Source organism: Mycetomoellerius zeteki, unplaced genomic scaffold (genome assembly GCF_001594055.1).
Source record: "Mycetomoellerius zeteki isolate Tzet28-1 unplaced genomic scaffold, Tzet1.0 scaffold202, whole genome shotgun sequence".
NCBI classification, from domain to species: domain Eukaryota; kingdom Metazoa; phylum Arthropoda; class Insecta; order Hymenoptera; family Formicidae; genus Mycetomoellerius; species Mycetomoellerius zeteki.
Window position 1 is genome coordinate 73,971 of NW_017256980.1, and position 24,030 is coordinate 98,000.

The window sequence follows — 24,030 nt, forward strand, 5'->3', positions numbered from 1 at the left end:
GAACTTCCGGACGAGTTTCTTGTCGAGAGCGGTCGGACTCTTCGGGCCTTTCGCTCTGTACTCGTCCTCCGTGCCCTCGTAGTGAGCCAGCATCACCTCCGTAGCATGTTCCTCGATCACGCTAAAGGCATAATCGATGTCATCTTCGGTCGCATCCTCTTTGGTCACGCAGAAACGCAAGATATACTTGCCCATCACACGAGCTGGTATCATGTGCAATCGACCGGAAGCGTTAATATTAGCCAGCAACTCCTGATTCATCTCCTCGCTCTCCTTCAATCGGAAACACACCAGACCGACTCGCACATCGTTCAAGATTTCGAAGCGCTTGTCTTTCTTCATGTGCGTCTCAAATCTCTTGGCTAGCCTTATGTGATTCCTAATATACTTCTGCAAGCCGCTGATGCCGTACGATCTCATGACGAACCAGAGCTTCAACGCTCGAAATCGTCTGCTGAGCGGGATACCCCAGTGACGGTAGTCGATCGACTCGCCCGAGCGAGCGTGTTGAAGGTAAAGCGGATCGACGACTAACGCTGATGTGAGCTTCACTCGATTGCGCACCCACAGACAGGAGCAGTCGAAGTTCACCAGCAACCACTTGTTGGGATTCGTGTTGAAGGAATCGGCATGTTCGATGCCGTCCATGAACGGTCTCATCTCCGGACAGATGAAAGCGTTACCGGCGTAAGCGCCGTCCACGTGTAGCCAGATATTGGGATACAACTTGCACACGGGCCCGATCTCCACGAGATTGTCGAAAGCGCAAGATCCAGTGGTACCTAGAGTGGCGGACACATAGAATGGCACGAGACCGCTCTCCACGTCCTCCTTGATAGCTAATTCGAGCCGTTTGCCACGTAATGCGGCCTTCTCATCCGGCTCGAGCACTCGGAGTTTCACCAGGCTTATCATCGCCGCCTTCTCCACGCACGAGTGCGACTCCGTGGAACAGTAGGCCACCAATCTCGGTAGGAACGCCGAGTCCTCCTTATTGGTTTCCTTCTCCTTCAGCATCTTGATGGCCTGCGTTCGCGCCGCCAGCATCGTCACCAGGATGCACTCGGAGGCTGAACCCTGGATCACACCACCGCCGACTTTTTGTTCCGACAGGAACTCGGTCGGCAGGTTGATCGCCTTGGCGTACCAGTCCAACACGATGGTCTCGAGCTCGGTGCAAGCCGGGCTGGCCGCCCACGAGAAACCGATGCAACCGATCGCGTCCGACAGCAGGTCACCCAGGATTGAAGGGAACGAGTTGCCGGACGGGAAGTAGGCGTGGAATCGTGGATGCTGCCAGTGAGTGATCTGTAAAAAGCATTGTCCTCCAAGTCGAGTAACCTACTTTTATGTTCTGAAATTGATTTATCCATGGGGAGAATGGAATGGAATGGAATGGGACAACAGAATGAACGGCGGAAATGCCGGTGGACAACAGCAACTTTCATTGTCACCGTGATAACATTGCATTGGATTAAGAACGAACTTCGCATGCGCTTATGAAAAAGTCGCGTGTGTCGCGACGCGACGTTCTCAAAGTCGTTATCTCTGTCGGAAACGGAGATCGAAATGTTGTGACGTTGTCATCGTCCTTCAATTGTTCAGCCGACCGATCATGCTCGATTAAAATTATTTTTAAACATTTTCTATCATGTATTGGGCAATCTTAATTTACGAGAACCTTAATTTTCGTCTTAAATTTTGCTTTAAAAAGTTTTCACCTATTACTTCTTAAATTCTTTGGAGTGGAATCTCACAAGTCAGTCTAAAAAGTGAAAATTGAGCCAGTCTTGAAAAAGAGTGGCTTAATTTTCAATCTTTTAGAGGGAGAGAGACTTCTGCACTCTTCAGAGTGAGATTCACTCAAGTTTTGAGAGTATATTAATTCTATTAAATACCGTTGAATATAAAACGAATTCTTTACTAACAATTTTAATAACAGTTTAGAAACTTTAATAAATTTAATTAAATCCTTTTGTTCTTTATAATTGGACATTACTGTTAGATTTCAATTTGAAATAAAAACGTGTATATATATATATATATATATCAAATGCCATAAATAGAAAGCGTTTTATGAGTACCATTAAATTTACTAACTCAGACAACACGCATGTCCGAAAATGAAAACATAAGGCGTCTTATGTCTCGATTTTGAATTTTTTGTTGTCTACTGGAAAAATATTTCTATTGACTGTGAATTCTATTGATTGCTCTTTTACAAAGTTTACATAATACGCGTTGCATCACAAACATTTTACATCACTGACCGACCTTAACTTTTCCTCAAGTTCTCGCAAAGAATGCATATGGAAAAACTTGCTGCATCGACAAAAATCGCAATTGATCTATCGAATGTCACGTTATTAGTTTTGTAAATCTCTGAGAAAAAGAGAGAGAGAGAGAGAGAGAGAGAGAAGAAACGGTTTTTATCTATCTTTTTTTCTCTCTTTCACGTGCACGAACATTATTTATATCGGAAAAGGGGGTTGAAATCAATGGCAAGAGAGAGACAGAGACAGAGAGAGAGAGGGAGAAGGGGGATCGATAATCGCGGCAACCCGTTACAACCGCAAACTCACTCCGGGCATTATTTTGCCATCGACGTCCATCATGATGGCATCCCACGATTCCGGCTTGAAGGGTGCCTCTTTCGGTAACTTAGGTCTCAGGTAACCGGGATCGACGTTCGCCGTCACCCTCTTGCCTTCCAGCGTGCGGATGTAGTCGCATATGTACTCGATCATCTCCTTGCCGCGCACGCGAAATTCATCGATGTTCATGATGCCAGAGTACCCCGGGCTGGAATGCAGTGATTTTCGCGAAGAAGCGTCAGAGCGTGCAAACATCCGCCTGATTAGGCACGAACGCGACGTACCTACACGTCGCACATGCGTTCGTGACTTTCTTTTTTTTAAACGTCCCTATCGGCGCGCCAATACGCCTCTCTTCTCACTGTTATCCTCCTATATTTGCTTTAGAAAAGGATCAAGTCTTCCGCGCTTTTGCGAGGACTCCTCGCGGCGTTATTAATTCTTTCGAGCAAAAGGAAATATGATATCGATAAACGCGTCTAATAATAATCCGCAAAAATATTATGAAAGTAACGTCGTGGGATGCTCGTGTACTGAATTAATTACACACGAGATACCACATGATAAATATTACGAAGTAAGTTTGGACAAGCAATAAAATCACATAAATTCAGCACAAATTTGTATTTGACGAAAACTTAAATTTCATAGCAAATGAGTCATATTTTTTAACTCCTGAACCTAAAATCTGTAATCATAATTTTTTAATCTGTCATATTTTTTATTCCTTTTTTCAGTAATATAAACGAAACTTTTTTTTTTTATTTTTTTTAATAAAGTACAAAATGTAGATTTTGTAATGGAACTTTTAAAGAATCCAAACGGAACAAATGGCGAACGAAGCTTTAGAAGAACTTGAACGAAGCGTGCCGGTACGCTCACATTTCTTTTCTGCTACCACTCGAAAAATCGCTGCTCTTTGACGGAAATCGATAGTTTACGCCAAATCTTCTTACGTACGCGAATGCAGATTTTTAAAACGCGACTTTGAAAGGGGTGCAATTCTGAAACGAACGAGTAGCGAACGGCGACATTGAGGAGTTTCAACGATGTAGCCCATCGGTTCCACTCACGTTTCGTTTCCGCTACCGCTCGAAAAGCTCCACTTTGGCGGAAAATCGGCCCCCTCGGTCGCGCGTACTTCTCGCGTATTCCCGTAACTCGAGCGCCGCGCGATTTTCCCTCGTACGTACCGAACATTTGCCGCGAGCCACGTCAGACGAGAGACTAGTAGTACCTGCCGAAGCGCCGATCAGTTTTATGCGCGCCTCGGCTCCGTACGCCCCTGCTATCACGCAGATAAAATTAAGGTGGAGAGAGAGAGACAGGAAACTGGGGAGAAAGTGTAATGAAATTTATTTTCCTAGTAAATACAGATCGATTACGAGGAAGAGGGAATTCCCCGACCGGTACGGTCCTGCGACGCATCTTTTAAATCATCGTGGTGATTTCTCGATAATATAATCTCGATAATTTGGTCCGGATGAATTTACACAGATCTATTAATGTTCAAATATTAATTATCTTTTCTATACGTTAGAATTATTAGTGATTACATGTTATAAATGTAAAATTTTTTTATTGAATCTTACTCATCTGAAGAATGAAATCTCTTAAATATTGAAAAGACTGGCTCACACACACAATTTTGTCTTTAGAACGAGATATCAAAAAATTTAGTGGGTATCTTATTAATAACTTCTTTTGCAAAATATTTAATTTTTTCATACACAATAATATATTATGAACTTTGCGCATTATTACGCAAGCCGCTTCTTGAACGGATTCTTCTAAATAATTTTAGTATTATACGATAAAAATCGATAATTTTTTTTTCATTCATTTTTTCGCTATTAATGATTTATTATAGTCCTAGCACAAACAAAAGTAGCTTTCTTTGTACATTTAACGTATCAGTTCCGAAATGAACGCAATTTTTTTGTCAATTAAGAACATCGCTATACAAACGATTTTTGACAATAAATAATCGTAGTGCTTCTATTATAAATCTTAAGATCAATTCTTTTCTCGAATGTTTCTTTAATCGACGTTTGCAATATGAAAATTCGGAAGTCAGTGCTGCAGACTAGCATCAATGACGCTGTAGCGGGGTCGCTGTTTGAATAAATGTCCCATACAGTGTGCCATGTTCTGCGCATGGGGGTAAATTCTCCCCCGCTGGTCCCCTGTTCTCATCGTCTCTCCATCGTTATAAATAGACATTTACTCTTCACCTACATTTACAACACACCCCGTGGAAGCGGTGACAGGTCACCGCTCAATCTTCGTAACACATACACACATGCCGATCGTTTTCTCATCGCCACCTTCACGCATGATCTACTCGCAACCACCGTTTTCCGAATTGAAATCCGGTAGAGCTTCGGTGCTCATGAACGCGTGAGAAGTAATTAAAATTCGCTCTGATCGGTGACAATTCTTTTTGCGTATGTTGCTTGTATTATAGTAGCTATTTTAACGAAATTAGCGAATCCAACACTGTCAAGAATGTCGCAGATATCGTTTACTGAATCAATTTCGTGTATAGTACAAATGAAAATTTTTTAATTAGACGTAGTACGCAGGCAAATCAAACAGTTAAATAGTAGAGTGCAGAGAAGATTACATATTGTGCTTCAACTTTTCGAAATATATATATTTACTCAAACAATACAAAGTCTAAAATTGTGACGTAAGATATCTTTAAGAGTTTAAGTCGTCTTTTAGACGCAAAAAACATCTTACGACCCGATTTTAGACACTTAAATAAATTTAATTTTTTTTTCCCCCGAAATCCGTCATTCTGTTATGAGTTCTGGTGACCCTCCAACGAGTTTTAACGATTATCTTTAATAATCAAATTGCTGACAAGGGATCGTCACATAATGACTAAAAAGTTAGACGATGATTTTGTGATAATCCGATAGAGTATCCTTCAATGAGTGACATGTGAAGTTCATTTGCTAATGAACGCGTATTACTGGATTTTTGGACAGAGAAAGTTGGCTGCCAGTGAGGTCCGCAAAGCCCATAGTCAAAGCATCATTGCACTCTCAAACACGCATACGCAGTCAAATGGCATGAGAATGACCACTAACATTGATGATATTGATAAATCGAGGCATACACTTGCTCCTCATCTGGATGGTGGGCACATTGGGATCAGATGGTAGTCTTGATAAGAATTGCTTTTCCAGCCCTGAAAAGGCAACATGATTTGTGCGTGTGGTGAGAGGAGCGTTTCAACGGCAATAAAAGCCGCAGTTTGTAAATATTGAAGTCTTTGTACACGTACGTACACACATCCATGTGCGTGAGAGCTCTTTCTTTTAACTATGTTCCAAAGTACCAAAACTCACAATACAGCAAATAAACGGCCCTTTTCAAATCTGGAAAAGCAATCCTTTTCAGGACTATCATCCCAATGTGCCCACCATCCAGATGAGGAGCAATAAGTGTATGTCTCGATTTATCGGTATCAATGTTAGTGGCCATTTCTCGTGCCATTTGACTGCGTATGCGTGTTTGAAAGTGTAATGGTGCCTTGACTATGAGCTTTGCGGACCTCACTGGCAGCCAACTTTCTCTGTCCAAAAATCCAGTAATACGCGTTACATTAGCAAATGAACTTCACATGTCATTCATTGAAGGATACTCTATCGGATTATCACAAAATCATCGTCTAACTTTTTGGTCATTATGTGACGGTCCCTTGTGAGACCGCAAACAAAAACGTTCTGTCTCCTTGAAATAGGAAAATCCAAATCTGAAACTTCAAAGCTCTAGAACTTTTTAGATATTGGTATCAGCACATCGGTCATTAAGGATAATCGTTAGAACTCTTTGGAGGGCTACCAGAACGCTCAATAGAATGCCGGATTTCCGAAAAAAAATTTTGACCTGTGTGAACTTAGAAAAATTCAAGAATTGAAACTTCAAAGCTCTAGAACTTTTTAGATATTAGTTTCAAATCGGTTATTAAGCATAATCGTTAGAACTATTTGGGGGGCTATCAGAACTCATAACAGAATGGCCGAAATCTGAATAAAATTTTTTTTTCCCAAAAAATCGACGGCACTCTTTCTAAAATTGATAGAAAACTCTAGAACTCTTCGGGGGGCAACCAGAACTCTGCTATTTTTTCAAAATTTTTTTAATGAGGGGCCAGTTTCACAGAGGTCATCTATAGAGAATCAAAATTCAATTGCTAATAAGATTGAAGCATATTAATTCCTATAGAAAGTAGTATATATATATATAAGTAAAATGACAGACTTATTAATTAACGTTTTAAAGCTTCAATTGTTTTACAATAACTTTATTTTTACATCGAGAACATATAATATTAATGTAAAGACCTAAATAATTTTTGCAAGATTTAAATAATATATGTAATTATAATTCGAGATATAATATAAGATTTCTCTTTTCTTATCCATAATTATATTTACAATTTGACACATGAAAATATTAGGCATGTTACATATATAAATATAAAGAATTATTTCTCTCTGTCTCAAATTATATATGTGATCTAAGGTGGGCTTGCATGTATCGAGATTGTCGGCAGTATCAGTTCCCGATGTAAAGTCGTAACTAGTGGATTTCCCTTCTGTCTATTTTCTTGGAGCACTCAACGGGGTTTCGGAGCACGGAGAGTCATCCATTGCGATCCATTGTTATACGCTTGGAGGACTCCTCGGAAAAATTGCACAAAGAAAGAAAAGATCGATGTAATGCGATTACGCGCGGCCGTTGGGCGATCTGCCTCGCGAGGGCGAAGCAGACGGGGACGGATCCGGGCTGCATCCGTTACTGCTACCGCGGCGACTTCCGGTACCGCCGGTCTTCAGGCGTACCATGGTGTCCAAGTGACGGAATCTGTGCGCGTGAAAACCAAGATAAAAATAATGACAAAAAAAACTAGAATAAAGTATTAGATAATGTTTGCAGCAATAACACTGTTGAACAAAATATAATTTTTTTTACGTAAAAATGAAGATAATTTGTCTAGAGATAAAAGAATGCGCGTGTGCGAATTTCTGTACATGTAGTACATGTATGAGTGCACATGTTCACACATAAGTGTTTTTATATGAATTGCAGATGGGAAACGTGGACCCTGCAATCAAATTTTGCAGTATTTAGTGACTGCAAACCACTTTCCAATTTAAAATATTGTATTTTTATGGAGGTGTATGTATATAAGTTTTTTGCATATTTAATTTTTTTATGTATGTCGTAAATAACTTTTCTAAAATGCTCGTCTGCTTGATTTATTATTATAGTAATATTCTTTTTTAAATTCCAATGAAAATCGGAAAGCACGATTTTTATGTTATAACTGTATCTTTTTTTCCATGTAGACTATAATATTTTCTAATGAAATCATTTATCATATTCACTAGCAATATTCTTTAAATTAGAAGGAAAAATTTTTAAATGAAAATGCAAATAATGGATTTTGACAGATACATTGCAACTTATATTTTTAGATAATACTTTTTATATAATACTTTTATATATTAAATTAAAAGATCGTCGGCTATATTTTCATAAATTGAGCCATTAAGATACCTGCACTTACATAAACATGTTTTGCATACTATTTTAGGAATAAGTCTTTTTTTTTGCATTGCATATCAACCGGAGCGAAATTGATAAGCTTCTTTCATACGTGAAGAAATATTTCTTCTTTGACTTTTTACTGCATACATAACAGAACGAGTCTCGAGAATTTTTACATATTCGTGTCTTTTAAAAAATAGAAGAATAAGACAAGTAATATAAGAAATCAAACATAAATTTGCAGCAAGTAACTTAAATACTGTAAGCTTACACTGTCTTGTCAAAAGTGCTTATATAAATTGTTTATTATTTTTTAGCTGCGGATTTAAGTAGCTACTTAGCGCAAAACTAGCGCCTTTTTATTGTGCGTATTTTATATTTGTATGTCTTATCACGTTGCTTCAGTCAGTCTATAAATAATGTAGAAAAGTCTTTTATTTCTCTAATATTGCAGTCATGGAAAAAAGATATGTAAGTCGATAAGACCATATTTTCTGACTTTTGTTGGAATTCCAAAAAAGCAGCCTCTATATTACGACATTATAATCGTAAATCAATCGAACGAACATTTTAGGAAAGTTGTTTACGATAACATAAAAAATTACATATGCAAAAAAAGAGAGATACAAACTTAAATATATCTTCATAAAAATATAACATTTTGAATTGAAAAGTAGTTCGCAGTCATTAAATACTTCAAAATTACTTTCGTTGGTTTGTTTAACATATTTTTTTACGTTTTTCGTACTCTTATCTACGATGCTCTTTCTAACGAATTCGTGAGATTAAAACAAGAAACAAATAAAATTCGCTCTGATTGACGAGGGAGAAAAGTTGACCGGACGCAAAGGTAGCAGATAACAACGTGTTTCGTATCCCAGTACTCTTTGGATCATTCTGAAATGAACTCGTACATTCAATAGAGTCAGATGTCATTATGCTAGTGGTCGATATAATGGTGACGATAAGAGGAAAGACACTATTTGTCCCTGTAAATAATAGCGGCACGTGATATCGGAACCGCTGTACACAAGTGTAGTGTTACATTGCATTACGTTGTCGTCCGTATGATAGCGATGTCCCCAGAACACGTGTCGCAACAAAATTTTCTACATAACTCTAAATGCGGCAAGAAATAAATTTCATCTATGTCCGATCGATCAAACTGTATAACGAAAAATTACTTTTAAATTATTATTTTTAAATATTTTGTTAACATTTTCTTCAAAAGAAAATCGATTCGGAATTAGTCTTAAAATAAACATTAAAATCGTGAATTGTATCTTTGTGTAAAAAATAATTAAAAGCGAAAAATATTTTTATGGGTATATGATTAACTCTTTGAAAACATGAATAGTTTTCTAAGATCTAGTCTATTCATTTTTTTTTAGAAGTAATATAAGTTATAATAAATGTTCAAATCAGAATAAATAGAGGAGTACCTGAGTGATAATTCACTTGTATCAGCAGCTTCTTTCGCCTGCATGAGATAGGCAAGTGGCCAAGATATCCAGGATTTTCTAAATAAAAAAATTGTATATATTTATATTAATTATATACGGTAGAGTTTGATCTTAATAAATTATATTAATTTATATTGATCATATTAATTATATAATCAATAGTTTTATAATAATTAAAATGTAATCGTCTTACGTTCCGGAATGAGTATTCGATCCGATACCACCAATCGTTGCTTGCGTATCGAGTTTGGCTCCTGTCCTGTTCGGAGTCTTCGTGAATCCTGGCTGAATCGCAGGATCAGACACCATGCGCACGAAGAAAGATCTCCTTTGCTCCAAAGTAGCCTTCCTCTTTTTCTCGCGAATGTCCGCTAACTCGTCCATTACGTCCTGATGTGCAAATATTCGACTATATGCAAATATTCTCTTTTAATATTTTAAAGTAATTATGTTCTAACTTACATTGAATTCCAATAATTCGCTTAGATAGTCCGTTATAATGCTCCACGCCGTGTCTTAAACGCCACAGAAATAATTCAAAACGATACGTACATATTTCTTTTATACAATATGAAAATGAAGAAAATCCATAATTATAGGATACGTAATATTAGATAAAAATAATATATTTATATTATATTTATCTAATATTTTGTACACGTGATACACCAGTTATAGGTAGAAATGATGAGCTGAATATAATATCACATAATTATCACAAAACCTTCAATGAAGTATTCAAGAAAACTTGTGATTGAGAAAGTTAAATATTGCATATTATTTTAAGCATAAATTTAGGAAGAGTTTCTGTTTGTAAAATTATAAAAATAATTTACCAACATCTCTGGCAGTAGCATTAGGTGCGGATAGTGCGAAACGTATTGTGTAACGCTGATTTACTCGCGCCGGGATCATGTGTATCTTTCCTGAGTCGTTAATAGTGCTCAATAATTTCTGATTCAATTTATCGCTGCCTTTAGCGCGAAAGCACACCAAGCCCAGCTGTAATGAACCGCGTAATAAATAAATGGTGACACGAACAATATAGGAGAGTAAATATAAGAGAAATTTTCTTACCACGACGTCATTGCAAACTTCGAATCTAGAATCCTTTCTGACGAGTGCCTCGAATCTTTTAGCGAGTTTGACGTGATTTCGGATATAGGCTTGTAATCCGGATATCCCATAGCTTCTCATTACAAACCACAGTTTTAATGAACGAAATCGCCTGCTCAATGCTATACTCCAATGTCTGTAAAAAGCGTTTGATTATTTTTAACTTGGAATTACTGTTAAAATATTAGTCGAGTGTTTTTTTAATGCATTTGTATGGACTAATATTTTTTTTGCCAATATTTCAGTTATAATCAAAATTATATAATAATAACTAAATACGATGGCAAATGTTGGAAGTTGATAAACAATGTAGAATAAGAAATTAATCAAACTAATAAAATAAAAGATTTTTCTAAAATCTCTCTTATCTAAAAATGCAATTTTAAAATACTTCTGCCAAATGAATTGACTGACCGATAATCTATAGCCGTGTCCGCGTGTGTATGTTGCAAATACAACGGATCCACGACGAGTGCGCTGGTAAGTTTAAATCTGTCGCGAACCCAGAGGCAGGAGCAGTCGAAATTCGTCAGTAAAAATTTATTGGTATTAGTGTTGAAGGAGTCTGCGTATTCAATCCCATTCATCAAGTATTTCAATTCTGGACAGATGAAAGCGTTTCCGGCATAAGCGGCATCCACGTGAAGCCAAATCTGCTCGCGATAAAGATTGCGATTAAAAAAGAAATTAAACAATGCCCATATAATTCTAAATCTCTTACATATACATCTTTTATCTAATATATTTAAATATATTTAAATCTCTTACACATACTCACCCCTGGATATTTTTTACAAACCGGACCTATTTCCCTAAGGTTATCGAACGAACAGCAGGCGGTTGTGCCGAGGGTCGTTGAGACAAAAAAGGGAACATAGCCTTCAGCTGTGTCACTCTCGATCGCCTATCATTTAATCAAATCACGTTGAAACCAATATTGTAACAAGAATCGAACGGAAAAATGACGAAGATATTTGCAATATTATATTATACAAATTTATAGAATTTCTTTTATTTTAAAATAAATACTAACATTTTATCAGGATTAACCTTCCCCCAGCGGACGCAGGGTCTCGCAAGACCCGCGAGTTAGAGTTGTTTATTCTTTTCAACTCTTTTCAACTGTGAAGAAAATGAATATTATAAATGGATATTTGTTTCTATGATAAATATGTGTTTTTTATTTCTCTTTCTATATATTTTATACATATTATAATAAAAAACTGCTTTTCAAAACAATTTTATTCTTGGGTCACTTTTGACCCTGCGTCCGCCGTGCGTGCGAGTATCACCACATCCACTGTCCGAGGGTTAAATATTACGACATTGTTTTATAATTAAAAATAATACGATAATTTTTTTAATTGTTTAGTTTTCAATATCTAAAAAATATATAAACCCCTATATAAATGATATTAATTTTAATTAATTCTTAATACACGATTTGATTAATTATTGTCCTGCATTATTTTCTTCGAAAAATCAGAAGCCTCAAGTAAGCAGGTATAACATTTATATACAATTTTTTGAAATACATAACTTCCCAAATATTTTCTAAAGATGTTAAAATATATGTAAGAATCACTTAATAATTTTTGTATACTTGATAAAGCCACGACAATTAACTCGGGACACGAATCGTATGTATACATAGTAAAGGACCGGAAAATCATGAGTACTAACAATAAATACGTTAATTTATATCAATAAATATGAATCTTTGAAATATTTACTCATATATAACTTGTAGCAATAATATCTAGACTCACCTGTCGCAAAGTCTCCCCACGAAGTACGCTTTTCTCGTCGGGCTCAAGGATACGCAGCTTTACGAAGCATATCATTGCGTCCTTCTCGACGGAGCTATGACTTTCCCGGCTGCAATATGCCATTAATTTGCCAAGCAGCGCAGTCTCGTCCAAGTGTGCATGTGCAGGAGATTCCTTGAGTCTCGCAATTGCTTGTGCTCGAGCGGCCAGCATGCACACGAGAATGCATTCCGATGCTGAACCCTACGTACAGGGTGGTCCACATAAAGTGTTATAAGCTGTTCGTTTGGAAACTATTAAAGACGTGACAAAACTCTTATTTATTTGAAAATTCCTGTGACTGTTTACGTGACAAGTATGATGTTACCGTTGAACCCTGCAGAACGACAGAGCAGCGATTTATTTTTTCTTTAAGTACCATTGTTCTTATTTTACGTAGATCGATTCTCCTTATCTACATCATTTTACACATAAAAGTATTTAAATGAGATAATCGGTAAGTGAATAAACACACACACACTTTGTGAGATATTTCATATTTTATTCTAATATTTTGATAAAAAATATGATATATTCATATATTCAAATATTCACTTTTCGATAATCTTATTGTAATTCTTTCATACATAATGTAACGAGAAAGAGAGAGATCATTTCTTGATATATTTTTAAAAATTGTCGAATGTTAACTTTTTCCGCGGATATCGGAGATTCCAGACTTCTTTGAGGATCGAAGAAACTAGAATTCTGTCAATTTGTTAAAATTCCAAAAATTGAAATTGGAGATGGATGTGAATTCGTAGATGCTAGTTTAGGATGCTTTATATCATTATTTTAAATATTCATATAAAATCTTTCAAACCTGTATAACGCCTCCACCTTTACTGCCTTCGCTAAAGTATAAGAAATCCGTAGGCAGTCCAATCGCCTTGCCTATAATTTATTAGAAGATTGAAAGATGATGAATTACTCCGTAAATCAATCATTCGCAAAGTTGTATTATCGATCTAATAAAATATAAAAGCGGAAGAGAATTACCAAACCAATCGCAAACTATCGTTTCGAGTTCTGTGCAGGCCGGGCTGGCCGCCTAAAACAAATAAGATTCCATTTTAGGAATGGTCAAGTAAATAATTGCACATGATCCATCACTTAAATTTGACGCGGAATAAAAATTGACTTTTTCCAATGTCATTGAGAAAATTGAAGTGATTTTAAAGCGTTGTTTTATCACTACGTTAAACCGCGACTTGTCTAATTATAGTGTTTTGCATAGTATTTACTTACAGCTTCTTAGACTGCTTGAGAAAATTTCTCACTCACCCAAGAAAATCCAATGCAGCCTATCGCATCAGATAGCATATCACCAAGAATAGAAGGAAAGGAATTTCCAGCCGGGAAGTAGGCGTGGAACCTTGGATGCTGCCAATGCGTGATCTGGAAAGAAGTTCATCTGACTAGTAGAAGCGCCATTTTTCAAGTCGATACAACTTTTCTTACGCTATTTAGAAGTACTTCTAAATGCAAGAAATAATTATTTAATAAAATTACTATTACTTAACAAAATGCAATAAAATCCAGCAGATTTAATATAAAAAAGAAACCATTCAAATCAATTTTGTAAATGACTTTAGTCGAAACTGATCTTTGTAATAATTCATCAAATATTTCTGACATAAAACTTAATATCTGACTTCTTCCCGATCTTGCGAATACTCACGCCCGGCATGATCTTTGATTCCACGTCCTTCATAATCTCATCCCAAGATTCCGGATCATTCGGTGGTCCCGACGGCAGCAGAGGCCTGAGATAGCCGGGACCAATATCCGGAGTAACCCTTCTGTTATGAATGTTACTCATGAATTCGCAAATGTAGTCCACCATCTCCTTCCCACGAACGCGGAATTCTTCGATATCCATGGCGACTTATTATAAGTTCAATTCAGCAACCTTTAATTGCTTCATTTGAAAATATTAAAATTTATTTTTTTTTGTCGTGAAGCGAGTAATATAAATATATTACATATTTTGTCAAAATATTTTCATTTATTTTTTTGGTTTTATAAACATATCTATGAAAAGATAGAAAAATTATAGATATAATTTTTTAATATTCTATAATAAGTTTTGCTTATAGTCGATACAACTCTTCTCTATTTTCAAATACTTTTTAATACGAGAGATAATCGTTTAATTTTTAATATTCTATGATAATTTAGACCGATAAGAATAAAATAAGAGAAAGAATCCTATTTTTTTTATCGAAGAGCGAATCTTGGTGCTTATAGCATATAATATATATGATATTATATAATATTCACATAAAATTTACAATATAATTTACAATATATTTTACAGTTCTATTAAGCACCAAGACTTCAACTTATAGGATTCTTTCTCTTATTTGTTCTAATTCTGTATACACACCTCTTTATAATGATTATTTTGTTTTTTATAAATTTATAAAATTTATAATGATCTTTTTTTGATTTCTTTGCTTTAATTGCAAGCATTGCCTCTTGTTCATTTTTTATCGTATTTTTCATTTTCTAATATATTTATTAGTTCTTATGTTTTAATTATTTATCAAGTCGTACTTCTTTAAATTTAAATTTCATACGTTGTATTTATCTTATTTATTCTTTTTTAATTTATTACTAAAAGTTTCTCTACACGTATATTATTTTTTTAAATAATTGATTCGTTTCTAACAATAACAGTATTACAAACAAGAAATAACATTGCGCCATAACTTTGCGGTTATATTTTGATATTTATTTGTTCTTTTTATAAACTTATACTTTTATAAATATTTTAATATACTATAATCCTATATTATATTTCGAATATCCTTATATATTTTTCATGGACATGAATTTTTTCCGGCTGATGCAAAAGTATTTTGCTATTAATATTTTTTTATAAATAAATATTTATAAAAATCAATTATTTACACCAATTACGACTTTTGCGGCACTTTTTATTTACACCATATACCCAATACTTTTGCAATTTTTATTATTCTATAAAATAGAATCAAGATCTTTTATTAAAAACAAATTAAATATTTAAGATGCCGAATTTTGTTTGAACTCTAAACCTTGTTTAGTCACTTAAGCAACTATAACGCAAACAGCTTGACACCCCCGAATTTTACATGTTCACACATATCATGACAGTAATAATAATCTTAGATTGAAGAGAATTTAATTGTTATCTTTGCACAACATGTATTTAAGGCGAATCGCGATTTCGCGACTATCACTGCGTGCATCACTCGTAATTCAATTTTCGCAAAATTCGCGGTTACCTCGTGCGGACGCCTTTTGCATTATCCTACCTGTTGCTGCTGACGTGATGATACGGCGTGACAGAATCAAGATGCAATACACCAACTTGGATCGGATGACGACTGAACTGAACTGAACAATCCGAGGCAGTTTGCCATCCACCGCGGATATATGTCGGGGAGTTTCCAGGGCGCAAAATTCCATCGGCGAGTCCTGCGCAAACGCATCCTTCTTCGGCAGGACTTCTTCGCCAATTCGCGAAAAGACGCTCGTTGCACACCGACCTCCCGCACACCCACCCCAATACAATTCGTGCTTGTATACGTACAGCGTATCTTCAGCTCGAGCAAAGATCATAAGGTCAAATTATCCCTCCAAAGGAATTTTTATATGAAAATCATACGAATTGACTTGCAAATTAAAGATCCACGTGCGCGCAAAGAAAAGGAAGTATTGCTTTCTTTGATGTTTTATGAAGTGTTTTGCAACGATCATTTCATCAAAAAGAGAATGTCAATAAATTAATTTTTTAGTTTCTCATCCTGGTCACAAATTTTATTTTTCTGGTGTATCCTAATGCAGTTTGTTATAAGAATGATTATATAAAACAAATTACTCTAATTTAAGTTTCGCATTTGTATGAAAAGATTTATTTAGAGTTAATTTATTTAGTATGTAGTATTTATTTTCGTATTTATTTTCGTAATTATTTTACAAAATGCATACAAAGCTCACGTAACTATATAGAAAATAAAAATAATATATAAAAATGAGATGTGTATATATAAAAAATATCTATTATGTACATCCTTATTATAACAATGGATGGAACGTTAATCCTTTTACTATGGATATTGCTCATGAACTTGCTAATGTAGTTTACTATCTCCTTATCGCGAATATAGAACTCTTCGATGTCCATGGCGATTTATTAATTATTACAACTTCAATTTAGCGACCTTTGCATTAGATTAAAATATTAAAATATTAAAATTCGTGCTTCCCACGAAACAGTCTAAATATATTGTATATTTTTTCGTGATATTTTTGTTAAATAGTTTTGTGTATCTTTCATAATTATCAGTTATTATCAGAATCCTTTACTATATTTTTAAATCGTCAATACGATAATGATTTTCTGACTCTTGAGTTTGTACATAATAATATTATTTTGCATAAAAAAAGTAATATTAATTAGAATAATTTATACAAATATATTATTTTTTTATTTTTCTTTACGGGATTCATATATTATAGGCGTAAGTAAATATGTAAATATTTGTTTTCTTTACGATTTTCATCATTGACTTGTCAGCACAACTCTACAAAATTTAAAGAGTTTAACGAATAAACAATCTTAGCAAAAAAATGAAAAAATAAAAATCGATAGGAGGACGAGAGAACTTTTAGTAAAAAGAGATTTCATTCTGTAGTGTAATAAACTCGAAAATATTCATACAATCATTTGAATGCTTCGACTTTCCTTCATTTTTATTAGAAAATTGAAAATCAGCAATAGGGATCTATTCGTCTATTTAAGATATCCACTGAACCATTAGATGATCTTTAAACAGATCTTTCGACCGATCTAAAGCTATTTTCTTTTTGGCAAAAAATATTAAAAAAGCTCATCATTTATTTTTCTTCTCACAATCCTTCTGAATTTGTAACGTTATATGTTCATAGCTAAGTTTTAAATTAAAATTCCATTAAGACAAAATCCACTTGAAAAATATGATTTCGTTGTTCATTTGCATTTTATCTAATAGTCTGAGAATGGCCATTATAATCTTCACTCGTTAATTACTCAGAAATTGCTTAGACAGCTTTTTATTGACGGAAAGAAATCTCTCCAAATCGACCGAAGGATCCGCGGTTAAAAGGACATTCGGTGATTCGAGACACCCCATACAGATGCCTCGTTCACTCGAGTAAATTGGATGCTGGCATTCTCGCGGTTTATTACAATAGAAAAAGGAGGTATATGTAAGCATCATTAAGAGGGTGCCAGCCGCAGAAGACGCCCGTTGATTCTCGCCGAGAGGAAACGCTCGGGGATGTTGAGAACGAAATACGAGAGATGGAAATCCTTGACCTCCCCTCCTCGATATTAAAAAATCGATGATTCCCAGATATCGCAGGACCTTTCGATCGCGAAGGCAGAGAAGGTAAGAATCATTATCGAGATAAGATGCTTCATGTTCCTTGCTGTTGAAATTAGCTGCCGCAATGGCGGCATTCGCCGGATCAATTTGCGTGTAATTATAGCTCGGGGAAAATCATTTCGGCTCGAACGTTAATCTAAAAGCATTATGGAATATTCGTCGATTACGACGGAATGATCCGTAATGCGTCACGATATTGATAGCAACGGAATTGATATAAATGCCATATTTTGATGTTGGCAACGATCGCACTCGTAACACAATAATAGAATTTACGCTATAATTGAATTTTTGATGTGATTTGAAGAGATGTATTTTTAAAAATCTATCCTCATTTTTGTTTGTCTTTTTTCTTTTTCTAAAATTTTCATTTCTCTCCATCAGAAAGAGGAACACATATCAAAGAACTTTTTTAAAATATAGTAAAACTTTGAAGAGGTATTAAGTGTGCTATAAATTAATATAGTTTCGTTTTTACAGAAAAATTTTGTAATTCGAACACAAAAAATATAATTTTGTTCTTTCGAAAATTTATTATCGAATTATTTATAAAATTTATTAAATGTATTAAGTGTGCTATAAATTAACATAGTTCCGTGCAATCATGACTTGTCATCATAGAACGATTAATTGCATCGAATAAATGCGCCCTAAGATATATCTACGTCTATTTAGGTCATCAATTAGCGCGAATTCTAGTTAATTGAATTTTCTTTGTTCCGCATTTAATATTACGCGACATTTTAATTTAGAAAGGAGCAATCATTAATTTTCGAAATTAATTAATTTGCGATTTTTTCATCTTCTCTGGAACGAAGATATCCCTGTTATATGATGTGAACACGTCGCGTACCAATGAAATAATATTTTAAAAAGTGAGCGTCTTCTATTTCTCCATTCTTCATTTTATCATTAATATTCTTAAGATCGGCGACACCCGTCGCGTCTCCATAAAGATTCGCACGTGTTGCATAATTTCAATAAAACAAAGGGCACGCGTGATGATACGGAAGACGACCTCCGGGTATGACGCGACGGGGGGTGCAACGAACTTCGGACTGGTGATCGCGGTCCGACAACAGATAGTCGGCCCTTTCGCTCACACCTTTTAGGGATAAAAACGTTCATAATGCTGGAATGCGGGAGCGAAAAGGGGATATCTCCGGGGGAGCTTAATAATGCAATATGGCGTCGGGGCGTCGCGACGCTATGCATGCTATGCTGCGCATACCACTACCATATACGCCTACACATCGAACCTTCTTGCGCCCCCGCATTATCCCCCGTAGCTTACATCCCCTCTTTACCCCTCCGTTTGGTTACCTTCGCGGGAATGAGGCCGATCCTTCGCGTATATCGTCGCAATCGAATGTTGATTGGAAAATATTGATGGGACTTTCCACCCGGTATCCGCAGCCACCGATCCCTTCCTTCTCTCACTCTCCATCTTCGACGTCGGAGATCCTTTTTCCATCGCGATACGCTCTGGAATTCCAGATCGGTGAAACATATATATTTTATATATATATATATATCTTGAAGCTCTATAAGTACTTTCGACGGACGACACTCCAGTATCGATATTAATTAGCGCAAATTATACCCGAGCAATATTGAAGTAATGAGATGGAGGTTAGTAATTAACAATTTAGTTAACAAAAGATTTGATACAGCTATACTGAGAAATTGAGATATCGATACCTTGAACAATTGAACTGAAGATCACTTTAATTTTCTGTTATTAGAACCGTACTGTGCTGGTGAACACAATAGAAATTTTTAATAGAATTCAAATACTTAGATTTTAACTCTTTTCCGTATCAAATGAAATTTTGGGATAACACGACAAAATCGTTCTAAATTGTTTTTATATCCATATTAATAAGTTCATATAAACCTAGTTTATAAAATATAACCATAATTATTTACATATATATAATTATTACGATATTTTACTTGAGGAACATCACCTCGAATATTTCGCTATTTATAGTAAAAGTGCATTTTAGATTTTATTTACTCTTGACAGAAATTTAATTTAAAAATAGAAATGTGTTCTTATAAATAAAAATACATTTCTGCTCTTAAATTAATAATTAAATTCATAATACATACGAGTAGAAATGTATTATTCTTACAAATAAGCATGGCAATTATGATAAATCTTTATACTACATTATTAAATAAATGCTGTTATCCATAGTTTATTAATTATATCGTAATGTGGATGAATTGGATGTATATATTATCTTATGTAATTATACGTATCGTAATTTTTCAATCAATTATTAATTATGAAATATGGATGTGTTATGTTTTCTCGAACATTTTCCGATCTATATCTTTATCCTTACGTGACAGCCTCAGATAAACGTCACAATCGACGAAATATTTCTGCGTACGACTATACAAGGTCGTTCCAAGTTCCATGAATGGTTCCATCGAATGGCACGCTACCGAAACGGCGATGCTTGTGACTGAACCCATGACCTACTGGCAGGGTTGGGCACATATCAAACTTAACGTATTATACGTGGTTTCATACATGAATGAAACTATGTATAATACATCGCTTCAGCCATGTAGTAAAATGGCGCTTCACCGTTCGCACTTTGCAGTGTTCGCGTTGCTTGAAATCCTCATTTTTTTAACTTAAAATGAGATAGATATATGTTTGAGCATTGAAAAGAGTGAAAGCGAAATTGCTGAGTGGAAAAGTGCAAGCAATGCGAGCAGATCCAAGAATACCACGACTATGTTCCAAATTTACTGCCAACACTGAAAATGCGATAGTTTACGTTACGTGCATTATAGATTTTCAGTAGGGGGAGACCGGAGACAAAAGTAACATTTTGACTTTGAAGTATTATAACAGTTAAAATATGATTCTTACATTAAAAAAAATATGTATCTTTAGATATAGAATTTATTTAGATACAAAATTTTCTTTGGTTTAATTATTTTATGTAACTAGAAAAAAAGTTATGTTTGTTTAAAGACTATGAGGAATTTTGTTACAACCGTCCCAACCCCTAGGGACGATAGTAACAGTAAAGGGGGATAATTATACCACACACATTTGCCAGAGGTACGTAACACAACATAAATCATACTCTTTCTTGTAGCTGCATAAATGGATATCTGGTCCTTGATAACTTCTTTAAATGTCTCTATTTATATAAAGACACTTCTTTTTTATAATTTTTCTCTTATCTGTCTTGTGTTTTCTTGTTAATGGGATTCTATGAAGAAAAATACAAATAATATTGTACAAAATAATACTAAAATAAAATCAAGTAAATTTGGGAATAATTGTAATGTTACATTGATATTACTATTGTCCCCTAATGATATTTTATGACTTATAGTAAATTTTTTAAATAAAAACCTAAATAAAAATCAACCCAAATGTACAAACCATCAACGCAGATAATCATTAAAACATATTATGATAATACACTATACCTTCATTATAAAGAAAAAAAAATATTTTAGATTTTGTGCACGCAATAAAACTTACTTGATGCATGAAAGAAGTAATTTTTGCTCCTGCATTCATGCATGTTCCGCGAGAATCAATATATAACGAACGATTCAATGCCGATCTGTTTACAGAATTTTACCATGCAGCCGCATACACATAGGTATCTATTATAGTTTAAGAAATATTATCGATGTTACACTATTGTTTCGTGTTACTTTTGTCCCCGGTCTCCCCGAGCCGTCATTTTGACGTTATATCTTGGTCCTTTACTGACCATTATACTATCAAACTGGCGACTTATGACGTTAATATGACGTCACGGAATGACATTACGAAAATAACGTCAGTATGCCGTCACGAAATGATGTCGAATAAAACCTATTGTCACTTTTTGGTCATTTGACGTCATTTGTACAAACTGACTTGAATTCAACGTCAAAATGATGAACTTTGTTACCTGGAAGTGCTCACTGTGTTGTATTTCGCGTGAGATGAGTTTTAGAATTTAAGGTATATAATACACGTTTTATACGTTTTATATGTATTATACGTTTTATACGTAGGAAATGTAAGAAACCTCTCGCTGCGTTAAATTTCCCAACCCTGCTTACTGGCAGAGAGAGAGAGAGGGGGGGGGGGAGAGAGAGAGAGACACGTGGTGTCTAAACACCACCGCTGTTCGCTCTGATTTCTAGAACAGCTCAACTATTTCTGAAATTACACCCTCTAACATTATACTGACCTTATTGATAAAAAGAAGATTCCCGCCTTCGTAAGGGTCATTCCAAAATCTATTTTAAATTGAAATGGTGCATTTCGTTTTTCACTTTATTGCATCATAGTAATATTTTAAAAAATACAAAAAATTTTATATGTAATATCCTTCACTATTCTATAATCGAGTTTTTCTTAACAATAACTTAAGCGGATGGTATTTCATAGTTTTTCTTAATACTTTGATATTAAAAAACTTCTGATATTAATAATAATTAAAAGTTCAATTAAACTCTTTAAAAACATATAAAGCTTGATGACATTAAATTATTAAATAAAACTAAATTGATGAATATAATTCAGCGATTCGCAATCAACTTATCAATTCCTTCCCAGTAAGCAAGAAACATTTTAAAACATTTCAGCAACGTTGTAGCAACGTTGTAACGTTGTCCAAATTTCAGATGGGAAGATCGAAATGGAAGAAGATACAGCAAGGAAAATCGACAGTAAGAAGAACTGAAGAGTCGACAAACAAAAAAGTGCCAATACATAATTTGCCAGAAAAGTTTCTCTGGATGCATGTAAGTTTTCATATCTTTCAGAATTATGAAATATGCGATTTATTCATGATATATATCTACATTAAAAGGACGGTACAAAGATCAGGAATGTTCTTGGCTACGCGCTGAAGGAATTTCCAAGTTACAACAGTATTGTCTGGACGGGAACCGGAAGTGGCATCGCAAAAACAATTTCTTGTGCAGAAATCTTTAAGAGAAAATACAAGGACCTTCATCAATTAACAAAGCTACGTTACGTCAGGTATATTTGTCAAAACATATGTCAATGGGTACAATCTTGATTCAATCGCCATCTGATTTCAGCTCGGAAAAGTCGAAAGAGGATGCTGCTAAGACTCATCGGATACCGGAAGTTCATATTTTACTGACTAAGGATATTAAAGACACAACTGAACTTGGGTGAGATTTACTTAATTAAGTCTTGTATAATTCATAAAAAAAATTATATATATGATGTTCATGATAATTTAATTAGTCCGAAGATTTAATTATTTACGTTTGAGATCTCTCAAAGATACTGCATCTTACAATCAGGCTTGACGAGAAGGGAGGGAGGGGGTGACGGGGTGATTTCCCCCGGGCCCGAATTTTTTGAGGGGCTCAGATTTTTTGAGGATCCCGATTTTCTAAATGCTCATTGTTTTCGAAATAATAGAGCGTGTTCAAGTTTGTAAAGCAGCTAGCCTGTTCACCGAGCGACTGAACATGATTAGTTCTTACCTATGGAGCCAACCAATCATGTTCAATCGCTCGGCAAGCAGACCTAGCCGCTTTGCCAGCTTGAACTCGCCTATAGTTTCTTATTTTTTGTAAAAACATTCTAAATTGGTATAAATTACGAATAAATAAATTTATGTAATATATAAATAATATAATATATCATACAGGGTTATCGAAAAGTATCGGACCCCCCTAATATCTTCAGTTAGAATGCATTTTGGAGAAAATGTCCAATAGCAAAGTTGTATGGTTTCAAGCGAGAAGTAAGATAATGACCTTGACTTTGATTTTGACCATGTCCTTTAAGGTCATTTCAAGGTCAACCTTATTTTTTTAAACGGAACCCCCTACATTTTATTGCATATTTTTATAGCTTATCTCGAGAGCTTTCCAAAACACTATAATAAAACATTTTTTCATTAAGTACTTTTTGAGTTATAAAGGTTTGAAGTTAACAATTTTTTGACACAAAATGTAAATCTTGTAAAATATTATTTAGTTTTCAGTAATCATAACCTTAATACTTTTGTGCGCGGAATAATGAGACCACTTAATTGGTTTA

The 24,030-nt window shown here is 34.9% G+C and overlaps 2 protein-coding genes across 3 annotated transcripts; both read right to left on the minus strand.

The window, feature by feature from the left end:
- Positions 1-3,202, minus strand: LOC108722358 (tyrosine decarboxylase; the record flags this gene model as incomplete). Its single annotated transcript, XM_018447428.1, has 3 exons — positions 2,879-3,202; positions 2,583-2,802; positions 1-1,308 (listed from the first exon to the last, which is right to left on the minus strand). Coding segments are annotated over exons 2-3 (1,509 nt in total), but the record flags the coding sequence as incomplete, so codon positions are not given.
- Positions 3,203-7,109: 3,907 nt separating this feature from the next.
- On the minus strand, positions 7,110-14,431 carry LOC108722379 (aromatic-L-amino-acid decarboxylase). 2 transcript variants are annotated; one of them, XM_018447450.1, is made up of 13 exons: positions 14,231-14,431; positions 13,834-13,947; positions 13,549-13,600; positions 13,373-13,443; positions 12,511-12,753; positions 11,520-11,645; positions 11,156-11,394; positions 10,703-10,877; positions 10,462-10,627; positions 10,088-10,140; positions 9,823-10,015; positions 9,605-9,701; positions 7,110-7,475 (listed from the first exon to the last, which is right to left on the minus strand). In XM_018447450.1, the coding sequence occupies exons 1-13, from the start codon at positions 14,429-14,431 to the stop codon at positions 7,337-7,339; spliced, it is 1,869 nt and encodes a 622-aa protein (XP_018302952.1). In that variant the 3' UTR covers positions 7,110-7,336. The 2 variants fall into 2 exon arrangements, with proteins under 2 accessions (XP_018302952.1, XP_018302951.1); XM_018447449.1 differs by having other exon boundaries at positions 9,605-9,682; positions 9,819-10,015.
- Between the last annotated feature and the right edge of the window lie 9,599 nt (positions 14,432-24,030).

Coding starts and splice junctions, on each gene's coding strand:
- LOC108722379 (XM_018447450.1), bottom strand. CDS start 14,431: ATGGATATCGAAGAATTCCGCGTTCGTGGGAAGGAGATGGTGGACTAC. Junction 13,601..13,833: donor GCTGCATTGGATTTTCTTGG/GTGAGTGAGAAA, acceptor TATTTGTTTTAG/GCGGCCAGCCCGGCCTGCAC. Junction 10,878..11,155: donor GACACGGCTATAGATTATCG/GTCAGTCAATTC, acceptor CGCTTTTTACAG/ACATTGGAGTATAGCATTGA.